The sequence below is a fragment of the Nuphar pumila genome, chromosome 12, assembly GCF_984573655.1.
Source record: "Nuphar pumila chromosome 12, dmNupPumi1.hap1.1, whole genome shotgun sequence".
NCBI lineage: Eukaryota > Viridiplantae > Streptophyta > Magnoliopsida > Nymphaeales > Nymphaeaceae > Nuphar > Nuphar pumila.
Genome location: NC_143260.1, coordinates 29,244,626 through 29,261,511, shown reverse-complemented (window position 1 = coordinate 29,261,511; position 16,886 = coordinate 29,244,626). Strand labels below are relative to the sequence as shown.

Sequence of the window (16,886 nt, the reverse complement as noted above, 5' to 3'; positions counted from 1 at the left end):
GAAGGGGTCAACATCACCCCAAGCCTGCTACAGTTTGATTATGGTTGGAATTTATTCACAGGTAGGCGACCGGGCAGAAAAAAATTCCTACAAAGGGGCGTTTGTGTGGCGGAAGACTCCGCTCAAGGGTTTCTGCAGTCTTCTTCCGCCGGAACAGAATCAGAGCCCACCAAAACAATGGGACAGCTTTAGGCAGAAGGGTATTGGGAGGATCACATTGAAAACGACCCTAAAGAGAGGGCAGTGTTGGAGTAACCACTGTGGGGCCCACGGAAATGCTTCGTGCATTTCAGCAGAAACCCTTGTTTCCGTGGCACGCAAACGTTCCCTAAAGGTTTATTCTTTCTCTCCACACACATATTCATGTGTCTTCATGAGAGGAAGAAGCAACTTTTTGCATGTAAAACTGAAGCTTTTTATTGAAGTTAAGGGGCGAGGGTAAGGGTGAGGGATAAGAGCGCTACAGCCAGCACAGCTAAGTGCCGGCAGGTGGAGTGAAGGCTCGAGAGTAGACAACGTTAATATTTCAAGTATTTGACAGCATGAAGCAAACATATACATGACTACAAGTTACGCAATCTCTAGAACATCATCAGATTAGAACCCTGTACAAAAATGAAGCCACAAACTGGGTAAGAATATAGTGAGCGCACGCCATATCACAGTTTCATAGCCCAATCCGCAGCTAGTGATTTCAAAAAGAAAGGACCATATCATTGTTTCATAGCCCAATCCACAGCTAGTGATTTCAAAAGAGAGGACCTTGCAGACCATCAAGAAAACATCCTCCAAGTTTTTGAGCGAAGTCATTGTCATCGTCTGTATCTGAACATTCATTCTCAACTTCTGCAATCCTCTTGTTAGCCACTCCATTGGTTCCATTTTCACGATAAATCATCTCAACACCACCATTGATGAAACTGTGCTCAAGATGTCTGTTGTATCTGATTTGATTGGGAAACAGTGCGGATGAGCTTGCCCCACCTGCAGATGACCCTAGACTGCCACTCATCTCCTTCTTTTCCTTGTGAGATTCTGCGACTGAGCACGCTTCCCTATGATCAGTGATTGGGGTCCCTTACAATTGTGCTGGTCAGTCGACCTACCTTGTTGCCTAGCGAGCCTGGTCTAGCTTTGTCTATGAGAAGTTCACTTAAAGGTTTTGGACCTCGGAAGTCTTTAGACATATCTCTGCTTGGTCTCAGAATCTCACGAACCACATGATCCTTGTGTTCCATGCGTTTGGGGCCATCTTCGCTTATTTCTCTTGCTCTTTTCTTCTCTTCTATAATTTGCGAAAGACTTTTTGGTCCGGCAAAACCATTCATTCCCCGTTCACTTGTGTTATTGTTCAGTCCTTGCCCTCTTGAAACCTCAGAATGAACTTTGCGTTTTACTCGCCTTTTCATTCTTTCAAGCTCGGGTCTCCTACCATGCATTAACTTTGTATGCCTGATCTTGTGACCTCTTGCATTATCGTTCAATCTAGAATCTTCCTCACCAGGATGAACCATTCTATTCCTTGTCACTTTTGATAATCTTTGATGGTTTTGGTCTAAAATGTGCCTCCCTGGCCGTTCTCTTCTAGCATCATCCAAATGCAACAAACGAAGACGGTTTCTTGGGTAATAATCAAGTTGTGCACAATCGATTCTACGCTTCTTAAGGTGGTCACGAAGATCTATGCAACTTCTATATCTACCTTCAATTTCATGTGGCTGAGCTCTTCTTTTACCAGAAGATAGTTCTGACATTGGCACCCTGAAGTGCCAAGGAGTTTTTTGGATAGAACCAGATGCATAGTAGTCATTTGCCAGGGGACTGTAAGTGTCCACCGTTACATGCCGTTGAGGTAATCCAGCATCTGCATAATTCTCAAACCCAATTGCATCTTCATAATCATATTGTAGCAAGTGACGGAATTGTTCAGTACCTCGGTCATGAAGCAATGAGTATTCAGCATCTTCTTCATAACCAAGATACTCTGATTCATCATCAACAAGCACATCTAATCCAGGAGATGACTCCCACCACTCTTCCCGTTCAGTACCATTCATATGTTCCTCTGAACTCTGATCCCCCAATAGAACAGGTTGTGAAGTTACAAAATCCTCCTCTTCAGGGAGAAGAGAGTGAGATGATTTGACCGTAGAATCATCAGCATCTAGAACACATGTCTGTGGCAAAGGGCAATGCTCAGCATCAACCACATCATCATCATGGGCATGGCTTTTTTGCTGAAAAGATGCATCGACCGCCTTCAGAGGACTCTTCAAAGGATTAGGAGGCTTTGTTGAGGCTGGTTCAGTATTGGTTCCAGTTGAAATCTTAGTCTCCAATTGCTGACCATCTGCATTGGCTTCAGTTGTCTTTGACAACTTACAGGAAGGTTGGACACCATTTGGGCTGTGCAGGAAGGGGCACTGGTCCCCCTTAATGCAGTACCCACTAGAATAAAAATAACAAGGAACATTGGACTTGGATTTTGGTAATGATTGTGGTTGCACTGGAGGAGGAAATTCAGATGAGGTCTCCGTCCATGCATCTAATGGCTACAAAAAAACAGTAAAATCTGAGACTATATTATAAACAATTTATATACATGATCAAACCTGGCTAGATCGAGGGCAAATAATGGTTTCAAACTCATTTGCATGTTCAAACTTGATCACTGGTGTTAACTAATCAACTCATATTTCCAAATGCCAGGACAAAGCAGGTTTTGTGCAGATGTGAGTCTGTGTGCATGTGTCTGGGGATGGTGGGAATGCGAGTGGAAGGGGAAGCACAGTTAATGAGCACATGCTTGTTTAACAAGGAAATAAATGCACTTGAAGCAGATGCATAGTCAATTATAAAAGATGCCAAGAATACAAGGATAACAGGTAGACCAATGCAAAGCAGGAAAAGAAAGCAGCAGTGATGATTTGAAAACAATAAATGAGGTTTGTAGCAGAAGAATAAAAACGAAAAGCGTTGAGGCATTAATGCAACAACTTGATTTTAAAACATGAAGCGAGGTGTAAGCCTTGAGGCGTAAAGCATAAGCCTCAAAATTGCATTTTTAAAAACTTTAAAAAACTTTAAAAAATATCTAAAAATACAAATAAATAAAAGAAATGCATTATTGATGAAGGAACAAGCTATGAGAAATAGAAAATATCACATAAATACCAAAAAATATGAGAATAACATGTAAAAGTAGCATTAATGCAACAACTTGATCTATCCAACAGTCAACTACGTATACATACACAGTCACATGCATATTTGCAAATAATCAAACAAACTGCAAGTAAATCACATACACTATTTTCATATGAACTTACTGAAGAAAAATAAATAAACTGAAGCTTAAACAAACTAAACAAATTGACTATACTATTTTTATATACACAGTAAATTAATTAAAAATAAAACCAGTCATTAAGAAGAAGAAGAAGGAGGAGGAGGAGGGAAGAAGATTAGAAGAAGAAGAAGAAGAAGAAGAAGAAGAAGAAGAAGAAGAACGAAAGAAGAAAAGGGAGGAGGGAAGAAGAAGAGGGAGAAGAACAGAAGGAGAAGAGACGAAGAGAGAGAGAGAGAGCCCTAACTCATCGGGACTCTCACATTCTTTTTTTTTAACGTATTAAATTTGGGTCAAATAAAGGCTTTGACCCCCATTTGGCCCAAGTAATATGAGGTGTGTGCCTCACCTCGAGGAGCACTCCTCAGACCTTATGCGCTGAATCTATGCACCTCAAGGCACAAAGGCAAGACATGATTTTTGTGCCTTAAAGCACGTTTTTCACAACACTGATAGAAACCAATCAGAAAATATTCAAAATCTCCTTCCAAAGGAGCACAAAGTTCTACATCTGCTTTGTTGGCTGGTCGGTTGATTGGCACACAAGATTACTGAAACTTGGAATGCCAAATTATCATTCAGGAATACTGGTGAGATTTAAGAATTTTTTACATTTTCTAGGTCTCTATTGGGATAATCTAGAAAGATACAAAAAATTGTTAAGAAAATAAAAAAAGGAAATTTTGTAAGATTACACACACACATATAATATATATATATAGAGAGAGAGAGAGCAGTACAATAAAACTTTTGCAAATATTTACCTTTGCTTGCACTTCAATCTACCAAAGAAATTGGCAATTTCAATTTCTTGGGATTTTATCTAAGTAAATATAAGATGTGCAAGGTACCGGAATGTCATAACAAGATCTCAAATAAAATAAAGGCAATGGTAACAACCAAGGTTGTCAGAAAGGGAAATAGAAACGGGAACCGAGGTTTTTCAGGTGCATGTGAAACGGAAAACAGGAAATAAATTGGGAAACAAATGGAAAACATTTAACAAAAAGGAAAAACTTACCAAACATGAGAAACATGTATCCCACAAAAGGGAAACACATGGGAAACGAGTTTCCCAAATATGGGAAACGAGTTTCCCAAATATGGGAAACGAGTTTCCCAAATATGGGAAACGAGTTTCCCAATATGGAAAACATGTTTCCCAATTTGTTTTAGTGTTTCCCACATGTTAAGGAAACGTTGTGTTTCCCATTTCAAAAATGGTTTTCCGGGAAACATGTTTCCATGCTCCTATAGCGTTTCCGGTAACCCTGGTAACAACACCATAATGGGGTGCAAAGATGATGGGGCTCCCCACTGAGGCAACATCTGAAGCTATGTCACATGGATACGGCTGTGGATATGGTGATCCAGCCATTTTTATGAAGTTTTTAATAAGATTAGCATTCAAGGGGTTACGGAATGGGAGCCAAAATAGAGTATCCATGTGACATAACTATGAAATGAAGAAGGCATCATACTGAAGAAGATAAATAGAATGATGAAACAAGCAGAAACTTTTTAAGGAAAAGCTAACATGTTTTTAACTTGGAATATGCAAAAGAAAGCATACATCTAGAAACATGCTCAGCAGCTCAGGTCTTGAGATGGGTTGCCTCAAGAATAGCATGCAATATTTAGATATAGGCTGTTGAAAGTAGGGCTCCAAGAAACATTGTTCATAATGGAATTCTTAAGAAGGAACTAAACCACAACAATTAGTGGAAGATTTGGTCCTTTGGAAGGGCTCTGGAGAATATTCACACTGAAAACTTGTTTACAAGTTCTCATAGAACCATGAATTTACTTCCATGAAGATAAGCACAAGATCGCCCAGAGCAACAACTATGATACCCATAGTGTCCCAAGGTAGGACTTTAAGCAATTACCAAAACTTAGGATCCCACCCGTTACCAGTTGTGGCTAGCATTCTAATGTCAGAGATAGCAACTGCTTACGCCATTGTTAAGGATCTAACATCCATTTTCCTTGATATGGAAGAAGTGGAGCAATTAAGGATACATCAGAAAATAAAAGAAGGGTACTGTTAGCTTCCACAATCTTCCATCAATTTAACAAGTTAATTGCTTATTCTTGCTCCTTACAAAAATCATAATGATGTTCTCGGGTTTATACATTAATTGACCAACTAAGGTTACTTTAGCAAATCTACATAAAGAAACATTAAAGGATGCTTGCATTCCTGAAATGCAAATAATAGATAAGTCTATCTCTACAAAAATTACTAGCCATACAACATGCAGTAAATATTAATGTATGGAACAACTAAGCTTCTCCAAATTTGTCAAGAGCAATAAAAAGTGGTGCCCTTGTAATTGTCCACAAAAGGCTATGGACGCTAAAGTCACCCACTAAAGAAAATCTACTTCTAGGAAGCAATCTCACTTCCTTGGCTGATCCAGAGAAATAAATACATAACCAAAATGCAGTTTAAGCTATACATACAAAATATTCAAAAAAAACTAACCAAAGGATAAATGATTAGATTGCTGGAGAACTGTGGCATTAAAAAAGAAGGCATATAATGACAAGAACATGCATGAACTACTGCATTTATTTTTCCTTCTCTTTTAACAACGAGGTATGGGATGCCCATACGATCATTCACTTCTCTCATTAAGGCAGCCGATGCAGTAATTCTCATGAGAACACATAAATGATGTCTGTATCACTATACACATGTAAAGATCAAAACTATGCGATGAATACCAGTGGTATTATAAAGTTAATGTGATTTGTGACGTCTGAGGAGTCATGATTGCAAAAATGTAAATTACATAAAGCTCAAACCAATAAACCAACATTCAATATGTAGCTTTTACAACAAACCAAAAGCTAAAATCAATAAAATATGTATTTTGAAACACTTATGTAGATTTCATCAAGAATGACACTGCATCTATGAATCAGCAAGGCTCTGCCTCACTGTATCATGACTCAAAGAAGAAAAAAAAAAGGAAAAAGAATCAATTACTATAAAACATCACATTTTTAACATAATGTTAATGCAATAAAAACACTTTCTTATATGTTTACACTTCTCATAATTTTTGTAATTTCATTATAATTCACTACACTTTTTAATGGTTTATAACAATATTTTCTGGAGATTTTCCCCAAAATTTTGTAATCTATCATGAGATTTTCCTGCAAGATCTTCCCTAGGACGAGATTTGTGACACTAAATCAAATAGTTTGAGAGACGGGCTTACATAAACGCAAATCACATAAAGTTCAAACCAATAAATTAATATGTAGCTTTTACAATAAAACAAAAGCTACAACCAACAAAATAAAAATTGCATCTTCAAATAGTTATATGGATTTCATCAATATTTTAACTGCAAATGTGAACCAGCAGGGCTCTGCCTCACTGTAGCATGACAGAAAAAGGAAATTGAAAGAAAAATCCCCTAATTTCACTATCGAAAAGATCCATCTATCTTGTTTAATGATTTTTTCATGATTCTAAGTGGGTAATGATGACAGATTACTAACAGATTCGTGACATACCAAAAAGTGAAAATTGGTTATGGACTCAGTTGTAAGTACAAAAATAAGTCCTGCAACTGTTTTCTGCCACCTGTTATGAAGTATTTCTCATTCTCTGCAAACCTCCTCCATCTTTTATGTCAAATCCAAGAACATTCATGGTTTCAGGCAACAAGCGGCATGACATGATGAGACTTGATTTTTGGTTTATATTGAATCAAACATATCTCTAATCCAAAAGGGGAGAAAAGGAAAATGAGAACATCAACCTTATCCATAGGCATCAGTCCCTAGCAATTTTTTTTCCTTTAAAGCTTCCATTAGCAGGAAACATGAACACAAGAGTATCATTTTCAATTTCACTTTGAGATGTATCAATGGATTTTTGCACTTGGAGTTGACAAGATAAACTTATGATCTGGTTATTCAACACAATCAACAACAACAACAACAACTACGCCTTCATCCCAAAACAATTGGGGTCAGCGATATGAACCAACAAAGAAAATCATTCAGGGTCTTCCACATGAATCCTTCTCCTCCATTCATTTATATCCAATGCCATGTCCTCGGTGAGGTTCAAAGCATTCATATTCTTTCCTATCACCTCCATCCATGTCTTCCTAGGCCTACCCCGACCTCTTTTAACTAATATATTTTCCCATTTCTCCATCCTTCTAACTGGAGCATCATTAGGCCTTCGTCGAATATGTCCAAACCACCGTAAACGATTCTCTCTCATCTTATTTTCAATGGGTGAAACGCCTACCGTCTTACGTATCTCCTCATTCTGAATCTTATCTCCACACATCCATCTTAGCATACGCATCTCAGCTACACTCATTTTTTGAATATGATGTCTCTTGGCAGCCCAACATTCCGTACTATATAGTAAAGCGGGCCTAATAGTCGTCCTATAAAACTTTTCCTTCAACTGCAACGGCATTCTACGATCGCACAACACTCCAGTTGCACTCTTCCATTTCATCCACCCAACCTTTATCCTATGATTTACATCTCCATCAATTTCTCCATACTTTTTAATGATAGATCCCAAATATTTGAAAGAATCATCCACCGGCATTTCTTGCTCACCAAGCTTCACTACACTCCCATCACTACTTCGTTGCTTACTAAATCGACATTCCATGTATTTTGTCTTACTCTTACTCAACTTAAAACCTCTTGCTTCCAATGTCTGTCTCCATAATTCTAACTTAGCATTAACCCCAGCTCTAGACTCATCAATCAAAACAATATCATCAGCAAACAACATACACCACAGCACATTTTCTTGAATTGATCTCCTAAGCTCATCCATCACTATAGCAAATAGGAAAGGGCTTAAAGCAGATCCTTGATGTAACCCAACCGTTATAGGAAAATTGGTTGTCACCCCTCCACAAGTGCGGACATGAAGCATCCCAATAGAGACCTTTCATTCCCATATGTGCCTTTACCACCGTAACCCAATCTCAGATTTTTCCATGATCAAAATCAATTTCCCAATACTTTAGCAGTATGGATGACATTCATCTTTATCCATTTTCCCATAATTAAAGCATTGAAGATGAGTTCAGAAGTTGAAGAAATATGCCCCTAAAGAATGATCGATTTCCAGCAAGCAGGTAATCCTCAATGCCCTACTCCTCCCACTACCTCCCTGCCCTGACGAGATGGTGTCCAACTGCATGCGTCTGCATGTATGTACACATGAATTTTTCTGATCTTCCTTGTGCCTTAAACAACTTCCACAGCCTACAGAACTTCAGATGGAGCAGGGAGGATATCTTTAGTAATCTAGCAGATTATATATAGTTATATACTACAGGCTGAAGAATAAATAATATCATTTAATCATGACATCAAACATGCACCAACCAGTAAATCATATAAGTTTCCACAGGTATCACCTGCTACTGAGCACAAAGAATTTGTAGCATCACCGCCATTATTGAATTGAATAGCAAAATGAGTACATAGACATCATGGAACTGACCATATTTTTTCCATTATGACTCCTCAAACATCAAATGTGCAGCATTTCTCAATGGTTTTGTATCAAACAAAGGAGACTAGGAGATCACCATATACATTGGATGGCTAACTTCTTTATTCTTTTTCTCGGTTAAACGCATCAACCTTGTTTGTTTCAATGTAGAAAAAGTAGTGAGAGCAGCACGGAAAACCAATGGACCACCAGTACTAAAAAAATCTCCGCTTACATTACAAGATTACGGTCTCCAACATTGTGCAACCCTCGATCAAACCAAGTTTCACATAAAGTAAATTGCGAAATAACAATGCACCAGAAGAAACCGAAGAAAAAAAAAGAACCAAATGCCTACCGGATGCCTGAATGCGCAATGGGGATTGAGGCAATTCCCTTCCAACCAGAACCAGCAATCCCTGGGATTCAGCCGGGCGCCCTCGCTATGCCGATACTCACATTGACTACCCTATAGACATCCCACACACATATTCATCAGCAAACTTATTCGCATTCATCCAATCTTCAAATGAAACTAATCGATCAACATTAAAACTAAAACAAAAAAAAACGTCTTATCATCTAAGATTGGATTAATGGATTCCGTCAATGTAAAACAAAGAACAGGAGACAATCTTGAACCCTAGAAACGATTCGGCCAAAAAATCCGACAAAGATTGCGCGTATTCAGGGATTACCTTCTTGCAAGTTAGAGGGGACGCCAAGAAGTAGACGCAATCTGTGTTCCGTTTCTGCAATTCATCCTCCATCGCCACACAAACGCGAGACAAAGATAGAGTTGCGTTACCGGTTCCCTCTACTCATTCTCTTCCCCTACAGGGCATTTTGGATTCCGCTAGGATGAAGAGAAAGCAAACCAAATAAAAGAATCAAGAGCATCGAAGGGAAGAGACACCCTAGGGTTATGGCTTCCATCTCAAAAATTCCGTCCCATATTCCTCTCTCTCTCCCTCTCCCTGCGTTTCAGTTTTTATAGGCAGAGAGCAGGCTTCATGTGAACGGGTCGGATTCGGTTTGGATGTAAGGTTTACTAACCCGAACTAATCGGGCTCGGATTCGGATGGAAAAGATTACTACCAAATCCAGAACCGATTAACCGAAAATTACTAATCGAATATAGCTTTACACATAATATCTGTTTGATACACAGATCCTTTCGAACTCATATTCGGATTTGGATGTAAAAATACATCTCTAATCAGAATCCAATTCAGGATCGGATGTACTCACGTTTATCGAATCTAACTAAATAGATTTGGTATTTGGTTAGATACATGACCCATATCCAAACTGTTTTGTCTCTCAGTAATGTTACCATTTACCAATTGTGCCATCTTATTTAAGGTATTGGCTGCCGAATCCAAATCCAATTAGTTGGGTTCGGTAGTCAGATTCGGATACAATTAATAATCGGAGTTACGATTAATAATCGGAGTCAGGTTCATTATTTAGTTTTGCATTCAAACCCGAATCTGACAAAAATCTAAAACCCAACCCCATTAAGTGTAAAATTGGGTTTTAAGCTAGTAGGATTCCGATTTGGTTTTATCTAATTCCATCTGAAATGGAGCCCGATTAGGCCATACTTGATTAGGCCCAACCCGTTTAATGGTAAACCAAGTAACTGACCGGTTTAAAGCACGAAGTCAAAATAGCATACGGAGCTGGCCCAGCTGGGTATGGCTTATGAAGTTTCGTACCTTCCTACCGAGTTTCGATTAAGATCACAAACTTTCAATGTAAAAAAGCTTAAAACAATATTAATTTGCTGGATATGAACTATGACTGGTTTATGTAATTCTTATAAGACTTGGGAGAGATAACTAGTATTTTAGAATTAGAATCAGATTCAAACATGCCTGAGTCAAGTGAATGTGCCACTCATTGACGCCCTCAAAATTCAAGTAAAAATGATATGTTTTTTTCCTAAAAATCTCACATTTTGCTAAAATCCACCCAAAGACCAAAACAGTAAATAGCCAACTTCGTCTTCGTTAGGACCTTTTTATCCTTTGCATGTGCAAAACTCATCAAGTTCACGCGATATATCGCTCCGCTCGTCAGGTATCGCAAACACACACTTAAAATGAGTTGTGAAGAAATTTTTTTGCGGACCTCAAGAAGCGTACAAAAATTCATGTTATTTATACGGTCATTTCTGTTTAATCATAAAATTGCAAATACCTTAGTAAAATCACATATTTTATACCAAGTGAACCTCCTTTCTCCTTTCTTTAACCATTATGTAAATGTATGTTCACACATATTTTTTTGTGGTTTTTACGAAGCACGCAAAAATAAGTTTTATGAAACTCCTTATGATCGTAACTTCAAAAATATCTTAATAAAATCATATATATATATATATATGTTACCTATAAAATATGATTTTCATGAAAAATGCTTATTTCGAGACGTGACATATTTACGTCTCTCTGCACAATTAGATATGTGATCTTCTTATAAAATATGTGAATTTTTGTACGAGTATAATATAAAAGCAAAGCTAGGGTTTCACATAAACTAGGTTTTTGTTGTCTCCAACAAGTAGAAAATTATGACCATTTTCTTAGGGCTAAGCATCGACGATGAGAAGATCGATGATATTTCATCGACAACGAGTTTTTTTTATAAGTGCATCTTATGATATGGGTGAAATAGAAAAGAAAGTCCTCAAGTTATTCATAAGTGTTGCAGTTGATCATATGAAAATGTGTTCTCATCATAGAGAACGTGAATGATGATGATATAGAATCGATGGTAAAATATTGTTTCTCCTCATCAACACAGGGTTGACGTATCTCACAGTTAGCGATCAATTACATAGTATGGGTGGGATAAAAAAAATTAAGAGCACAACACAAAGTGTAGAATCAAGGATGGTATACTATGTTTTCTCTCAATCAAAGATGCGATAATATGCAGCATTTTTGAGGCCCAAGAGATGGAAGTATTTTTGCACATACTCTGGTTTCTTCCCATCAAAGAGGCAATGTAAAACAACATTCTTGTGAAAGAATAAAATGAATACAATGTATGAGCGACTTTATTTTATAAAATAATAGAATGAGTGCAATGTATTACTATTGATTCATTTTATGAAGGAATGAACTGAGTGCAATGTATTACTATTCATTCATTTTGTGAAAAAATAATATGAATGCAATGTACGAGCATCTTCATTTTGTGAAAGAATGAAAATAATATAATGTATAAGCAACTTCATTTTGTGAAAGAATGAAATGATTGCAATGTACGAGCAACTTCATTTTGTGAAAGAATAAAATAAATGCAATATATGAGCAACTTTATTATGTGAAAGAATTAAATGAATGCAAACAAGTCTGCATATATTTTATGCGAGAATGAGAAAGTTTGCCTATATTTTATCAAGACCTCAGAAGTCCACATAAAATATAAGCGAAAAATAATTAATATTTGCAAGGATAAGGAAGTTTACATAAATTATATGCAAGGATATTTTATGCGAACTTTCTCATCCTCGTAAATATTGGTCATTTTTTGCTTATATTTTATGTGAATTTTATGTGAATTTTATGAGATCTTCTTAATAAAATATATGCAGACTTTCTCATCCTCGCATAAAATATATGCAGACTTCCTCATCCTCACAAATATTGGTTATTTTTTGCTTGTATTTTATGTGAATTTCTTGAGGTTTGCAAAAAAAAATGTGTAAATAAACTTTTTAGTTAGAGGGTGTGATACAACTTCATTCAAACTAAACATGGTCATACATATATTCATTATAATATAATCTTTATTTAAATTCTAATAAAGAATAAAATAAATTTTTTTGCCTTTATAGGATTTAAAATGAAATTAACTTTTAATATATCCATGACTATGGCCACAAATATATCTCAAGATAATTTACATATTAAATTCTGATAAAGGAAGAATATTTTAGAAAAATATGATGATTTTCAAAAGAGACCTAAGTGGGGGTCAAATGTTATTCCATAAAAGATAAAAATCCAAAACGTGTTTCACCATTGTGAATTTTCGAAATAGAAATAAAAATAAAATGAGATGGCACGGGCAATTATAAGATCTATATGTTCATACATTCTATTCTAAGCTGAAAAGTAGCAATTCTCATTAATATCAACTTATTACAGTCTTGAATTGAAATTGAAATTGAAATTGAAATTATAAGATTCCTAATCTAGAAAGGAAACCAACATTTTCCACATATTTCCTACAAAAACTGAGTTAGCACAAGATAACAGACAAATATAAAAAGAAATTGCAAATATCATATTGAATTGATAATGCAAATGATGAAATGTTCATGCATATGCCTTATGCTAATGAAAATTCAATGCATCATGTTTGATGAGAAAACATATATTGGAATACATATTTAATGCACTAAACTGATGAGGAGATGGATATTAAAATGCATATGTAATATCCTAAGCTAATGAGAAGATGAATGTTGGGATGTATATGTAATACCCTAAACTAATGAGAAAAATGAATATTAGAATGCATGTGTAATACACTACCCTAATGAGAGAATGCATGTTATAATGTATATGTAAAGCATAAGCTAATAGAAAAGTTTATGCCTAATGAGAAATAGATGCAATGGTGATGTATATGCATCTAGCTAAGAATGATGCTTAGGTTAAATGAGGAATGAAAGGATGCCTATGCATAACCATGAATATCTAGGCATTGATGAGATAGGAACACCTATAGGCATGCAATATGAAGGCTGCAGGTATGGTGCTAAAATGGAGTAGTATGCAAAAGTGCAGAGGCTACATTGATGATGAAGTGGCAGATGTTACTATGGGTGGGGCAACAAATGAAGAAGGTAGCAGGGGATTAGTGCAGTACAGTGAGGAAGGTAAGTGGCAAGAGTTGTGGCATGGAGATTGGGTTGTAGGCATATGCTGTGAAGAAGTGTAATGAAGTGGATAGGGAGGATGTTAAGTGAGTGTAATTGCAAGGCACATATGTTGTGTGTTGGTGGCAATATGCCATGTGCTGCTGAAATGGGATGCAAAGGTGCTGGAGTGAAGATAGTGTAATGGGTGATGATATGCTAACAGTGAAATACAATCAACAGGGAGTGCTTGTGAAGGTGGAAATGTGCAGCAGTGAGGTTGTGTTGAAGATGGTAGGTGCAGCAGGTGTTATGCACAGTGTTGTGCACATAGGACAAATGTTGTGTTGCAGAGCACAGGTGTAGTTAGTAGATGTGAAAATGATGAATGATAGAAGTGTTGGTGATGAAGAAGTTGATGATGTTTGTAAGTAACACACAGAAACTATGCAACGCAAGATGATATTATGCCATGAGATGTTGTATTTAACTAATGACTCTAATGTGCTATGTATTAACCAGTCTGAAGCGTAGGTGTTGTGCAATGAAGTGGAGTGAGTGTTGCGAATGTAAAGTATATAAAGATTGTAGGGATGCGGTGGTTGTGCAAGTGCTACTATGGGAATCACAACAGGTGGTGGAGAGCAAGTGGTATTGCGGTAGGTGCAATAGTGGGGAGTGTGCAAAGTGGGCAGGAAGTATAAAAAGTATAAGTACAGTGGAGATGAAGATAGCAGGTGAAATGTGTAAGTGTGATTGAACATATAGATGCAGTGTAGTGAAGAGAGTTAAGTGGCATGTGCTGTGAGGGGTGAGCATACAAGTGCAATGAGTACGTTGTTTGCAAAATGAAGGTGGCATGAGCAAAATGCAGGGGATGTGATCACACAACAATGCATAGGCACGAATGTTGTGAAAGTGCAGAAGTATGGGTATAGTGGTGTGTGAATGTTGTGTTTGAAATGGCATGTAGTAGTGAATGTGCCAAGTGATGAGGATGGCGTGTTGTTGTAGGTGAAAATGCACAGGAGGTGATGAAAAGGGTGGCTAGCAGGTGTAAGGGGGTATAGGTGTTGTATGTTGAAGGGTGACAATGAACAACAGAGGAAATGGTAAGGTATACTAGAGGCCACTGTAAGTGTAGCGGGTATGGACGCTGGAGCTGGAAACCACAGAGGTGTAAGTGGGCTACAACAGTGCTTGGCACTACTGTAGGCACCAACAAGAAAGCCATAGGATTGATGATGTAGGTGAGATGATGAGGTGCCGCAGGGCATGAGGGTGTTGCATAGGGATGGTGCTGTGAGGGAGGCTGGTGATGGTGTTGTGTGGTAATGAGTACAGCAGTGGCTGGAGGTGATAGTGATATGGTGGAAATGTAGAAGGGCGCAGGTGTTGGTGAAGGAGCAGGCGTTGGGCAGTGATGACAGCAAGTGGAGATATAACAAGCCACAATGAGGTGTAAAGGTGTCGGTGTGATTCCTTCAAACTCTTCTTGCTGCAGAGGTTGAGTTGCAATCTCATTATCATATTCTGCAAATAGCCAATCTCCGCCTCCATCTTCAATCAAGATAAAATTATGCAATGTGTAGGCTGCAACCACCAGTTTTGCTTGTCATTCATATGGATATGAAGTTCCAACCTTTAGCACAGAGAACCGCTTCTTCAACACGCCAACTATACGGTCAAACTTGCTTCTAATGCTAAAATGCCTAAGATCGAAAAGCTCTTCTACAGTTTGTGGTTCTTCATTCTCACTCTCAAGATCTTTTGGATGATACCTTACACCTGGATATGGGGCTAAGAAGCTAGGCATATTCTCATACTCAGCATCAACAAGATAGTATTTACCTGAAGGGACATTGAATCTGTCTTGTAATGATGCTTGTAGGACATCAACATCAGATGCAGGTCCTTTCCAACCAGCAAGCACATATACAAAGCGTGAGTCAAAAAAGCATGTTGCCATCACATCTTGTGATAAAGAACCTTTTCTATTGCGAAATGAGCCTTGGCATTTGGCCACAATAGTCATAGGAATATGGAAACCATCAATGACACCAATACAATCCTTGAAAGGAGAAAAATTATAATGTTAAGGAATGTGTGGTTCTCCCGAGTCTGAGATGAGCTTGCTCATAGTGACCATGATTGCAGCAAAATTTCGGTGGATCAAACCACACAATGAATTTTCAACTTAGTTTTACACAGCCAACTGAGTTTACAAATCAAAATTGATTTTACAGATTGAACATATAGATGGGGTAACTAATCAATTTTCACAGATTAAACATGGTGTAACAGATTGGTCTTGCACAACAGACTCATATTCAACCAGAAGCTCGTGCATTGTCACAATCAAATCAACTTGAGTCTTGACAAGGACATTGAAGGTAGCATGTTGGAGTTTACAAAAAGCAATTGCTGCAAAAACACTTGCTCTTCAAATGTCCTATACCAGAAGGTTTCTGATAGAGGAATCCTTGCGCAGTATTGGACATAACTATCAAGAGAAGGTTATGAATATGTGTAGTTTAAAATTATGGTACATTGCTTGGAACCATTGATATCTAAATCATACCTAAACCCCTGATCGTGGTCAAATGAACATGAATTCAAGGGATCGGTGAATGCTGAAGAGGGGTGAATGGATATAAGGCAGTGAATGGAACAAATACAGGAAATCAAAGGGAGATAAGCAACAGAAAATGAAAAAAAGAAATTAGTTATAGGAAATCCAAATGAAAATTGAATCTAACAGGAAACGAAAATAAAAATCGCAATCAGATATATCTACGATGCTAGGATGGAGATGATGTTAATAAGATGTAATGCAAAAGGGGTGATGAACTACCAATTGATTGAAGGGGAGATGAATGGATATGATGACAGATCAAAATAAGAATGAATAGATGCAGAGGATTGAATGATGTGAAGGTGATGACGATGCATCGTGAACAACTAAACAGGAGGTACAACGAATGGAAAAAGAAAATATTCTCACAATATAACAGTAATGGAGCGACCAACAATCGATTCTATGAAGCAATTACAGAAAATGTAAATAAACGCAGGAATAACTAATAGAACAGTGAATTATAAAAGGAAAGAAAGAAGATGATAATTAGAGCAAAGGAAGGCTGAAGCATAAGCAAAAC

General features: G+C 37.4%; 2 protein-coding genes across 3 annotated transcripts; both read right to left on the bottom strand.

Annotated features, from left to right (window-relative positions):
- Positions 1-391: 391 nt before the first annotated feature.
- LOC149820463 (zinc finger CCCH domain-containing protein 32-like) lies at positions 392-9,827 on the bottom strand. 2 transcript variants are annotated; one of them, XM_089982212.1, is made up of 4 exons: positions 9,548-9,811; positions 9,208-9,318; positions 1,934-2,552; positions 392-1,864 (listed from the first exon to the last, which is right to left on the bottom strand). In XM_089982212.1, exons 1-4 carry the CDS (start codon positions 9,617-9,619, stop codon positions 1,062-1,064), a joined length of 1,605 nt encoding a protein of 534 aa, XP_089838338.1. In that variant the 5' UTR covers positions 9,620-9,811; the 3' UTR covers positions 392-1,061. The 2 variants fall into 2 exon arrangements, with proteins under 2 accessions (XP_089838338.1, XP_089838337.1); XM_089982211.1 differs by having other exon boundaries at positions 392-2,552; positions 9,548-9,827.
- Positions 9,828-15,343: 5,516 nt separating this feature from the next.
- Positions 15,344-15,697, bottom strand: LOC149820462 (uncharacterized). Its single transcript, XM_089981806.1, has one exon. It carries the CDS (start codon positions 15,695-15,697, stop codon positions 15,344-15,346), a length of 354 nt encoding a protein of 117 aa, XP_089837932.1.
- Between the last annotated feature and the right edge of the window lie 1,189 nt (positions 15,698-16,886).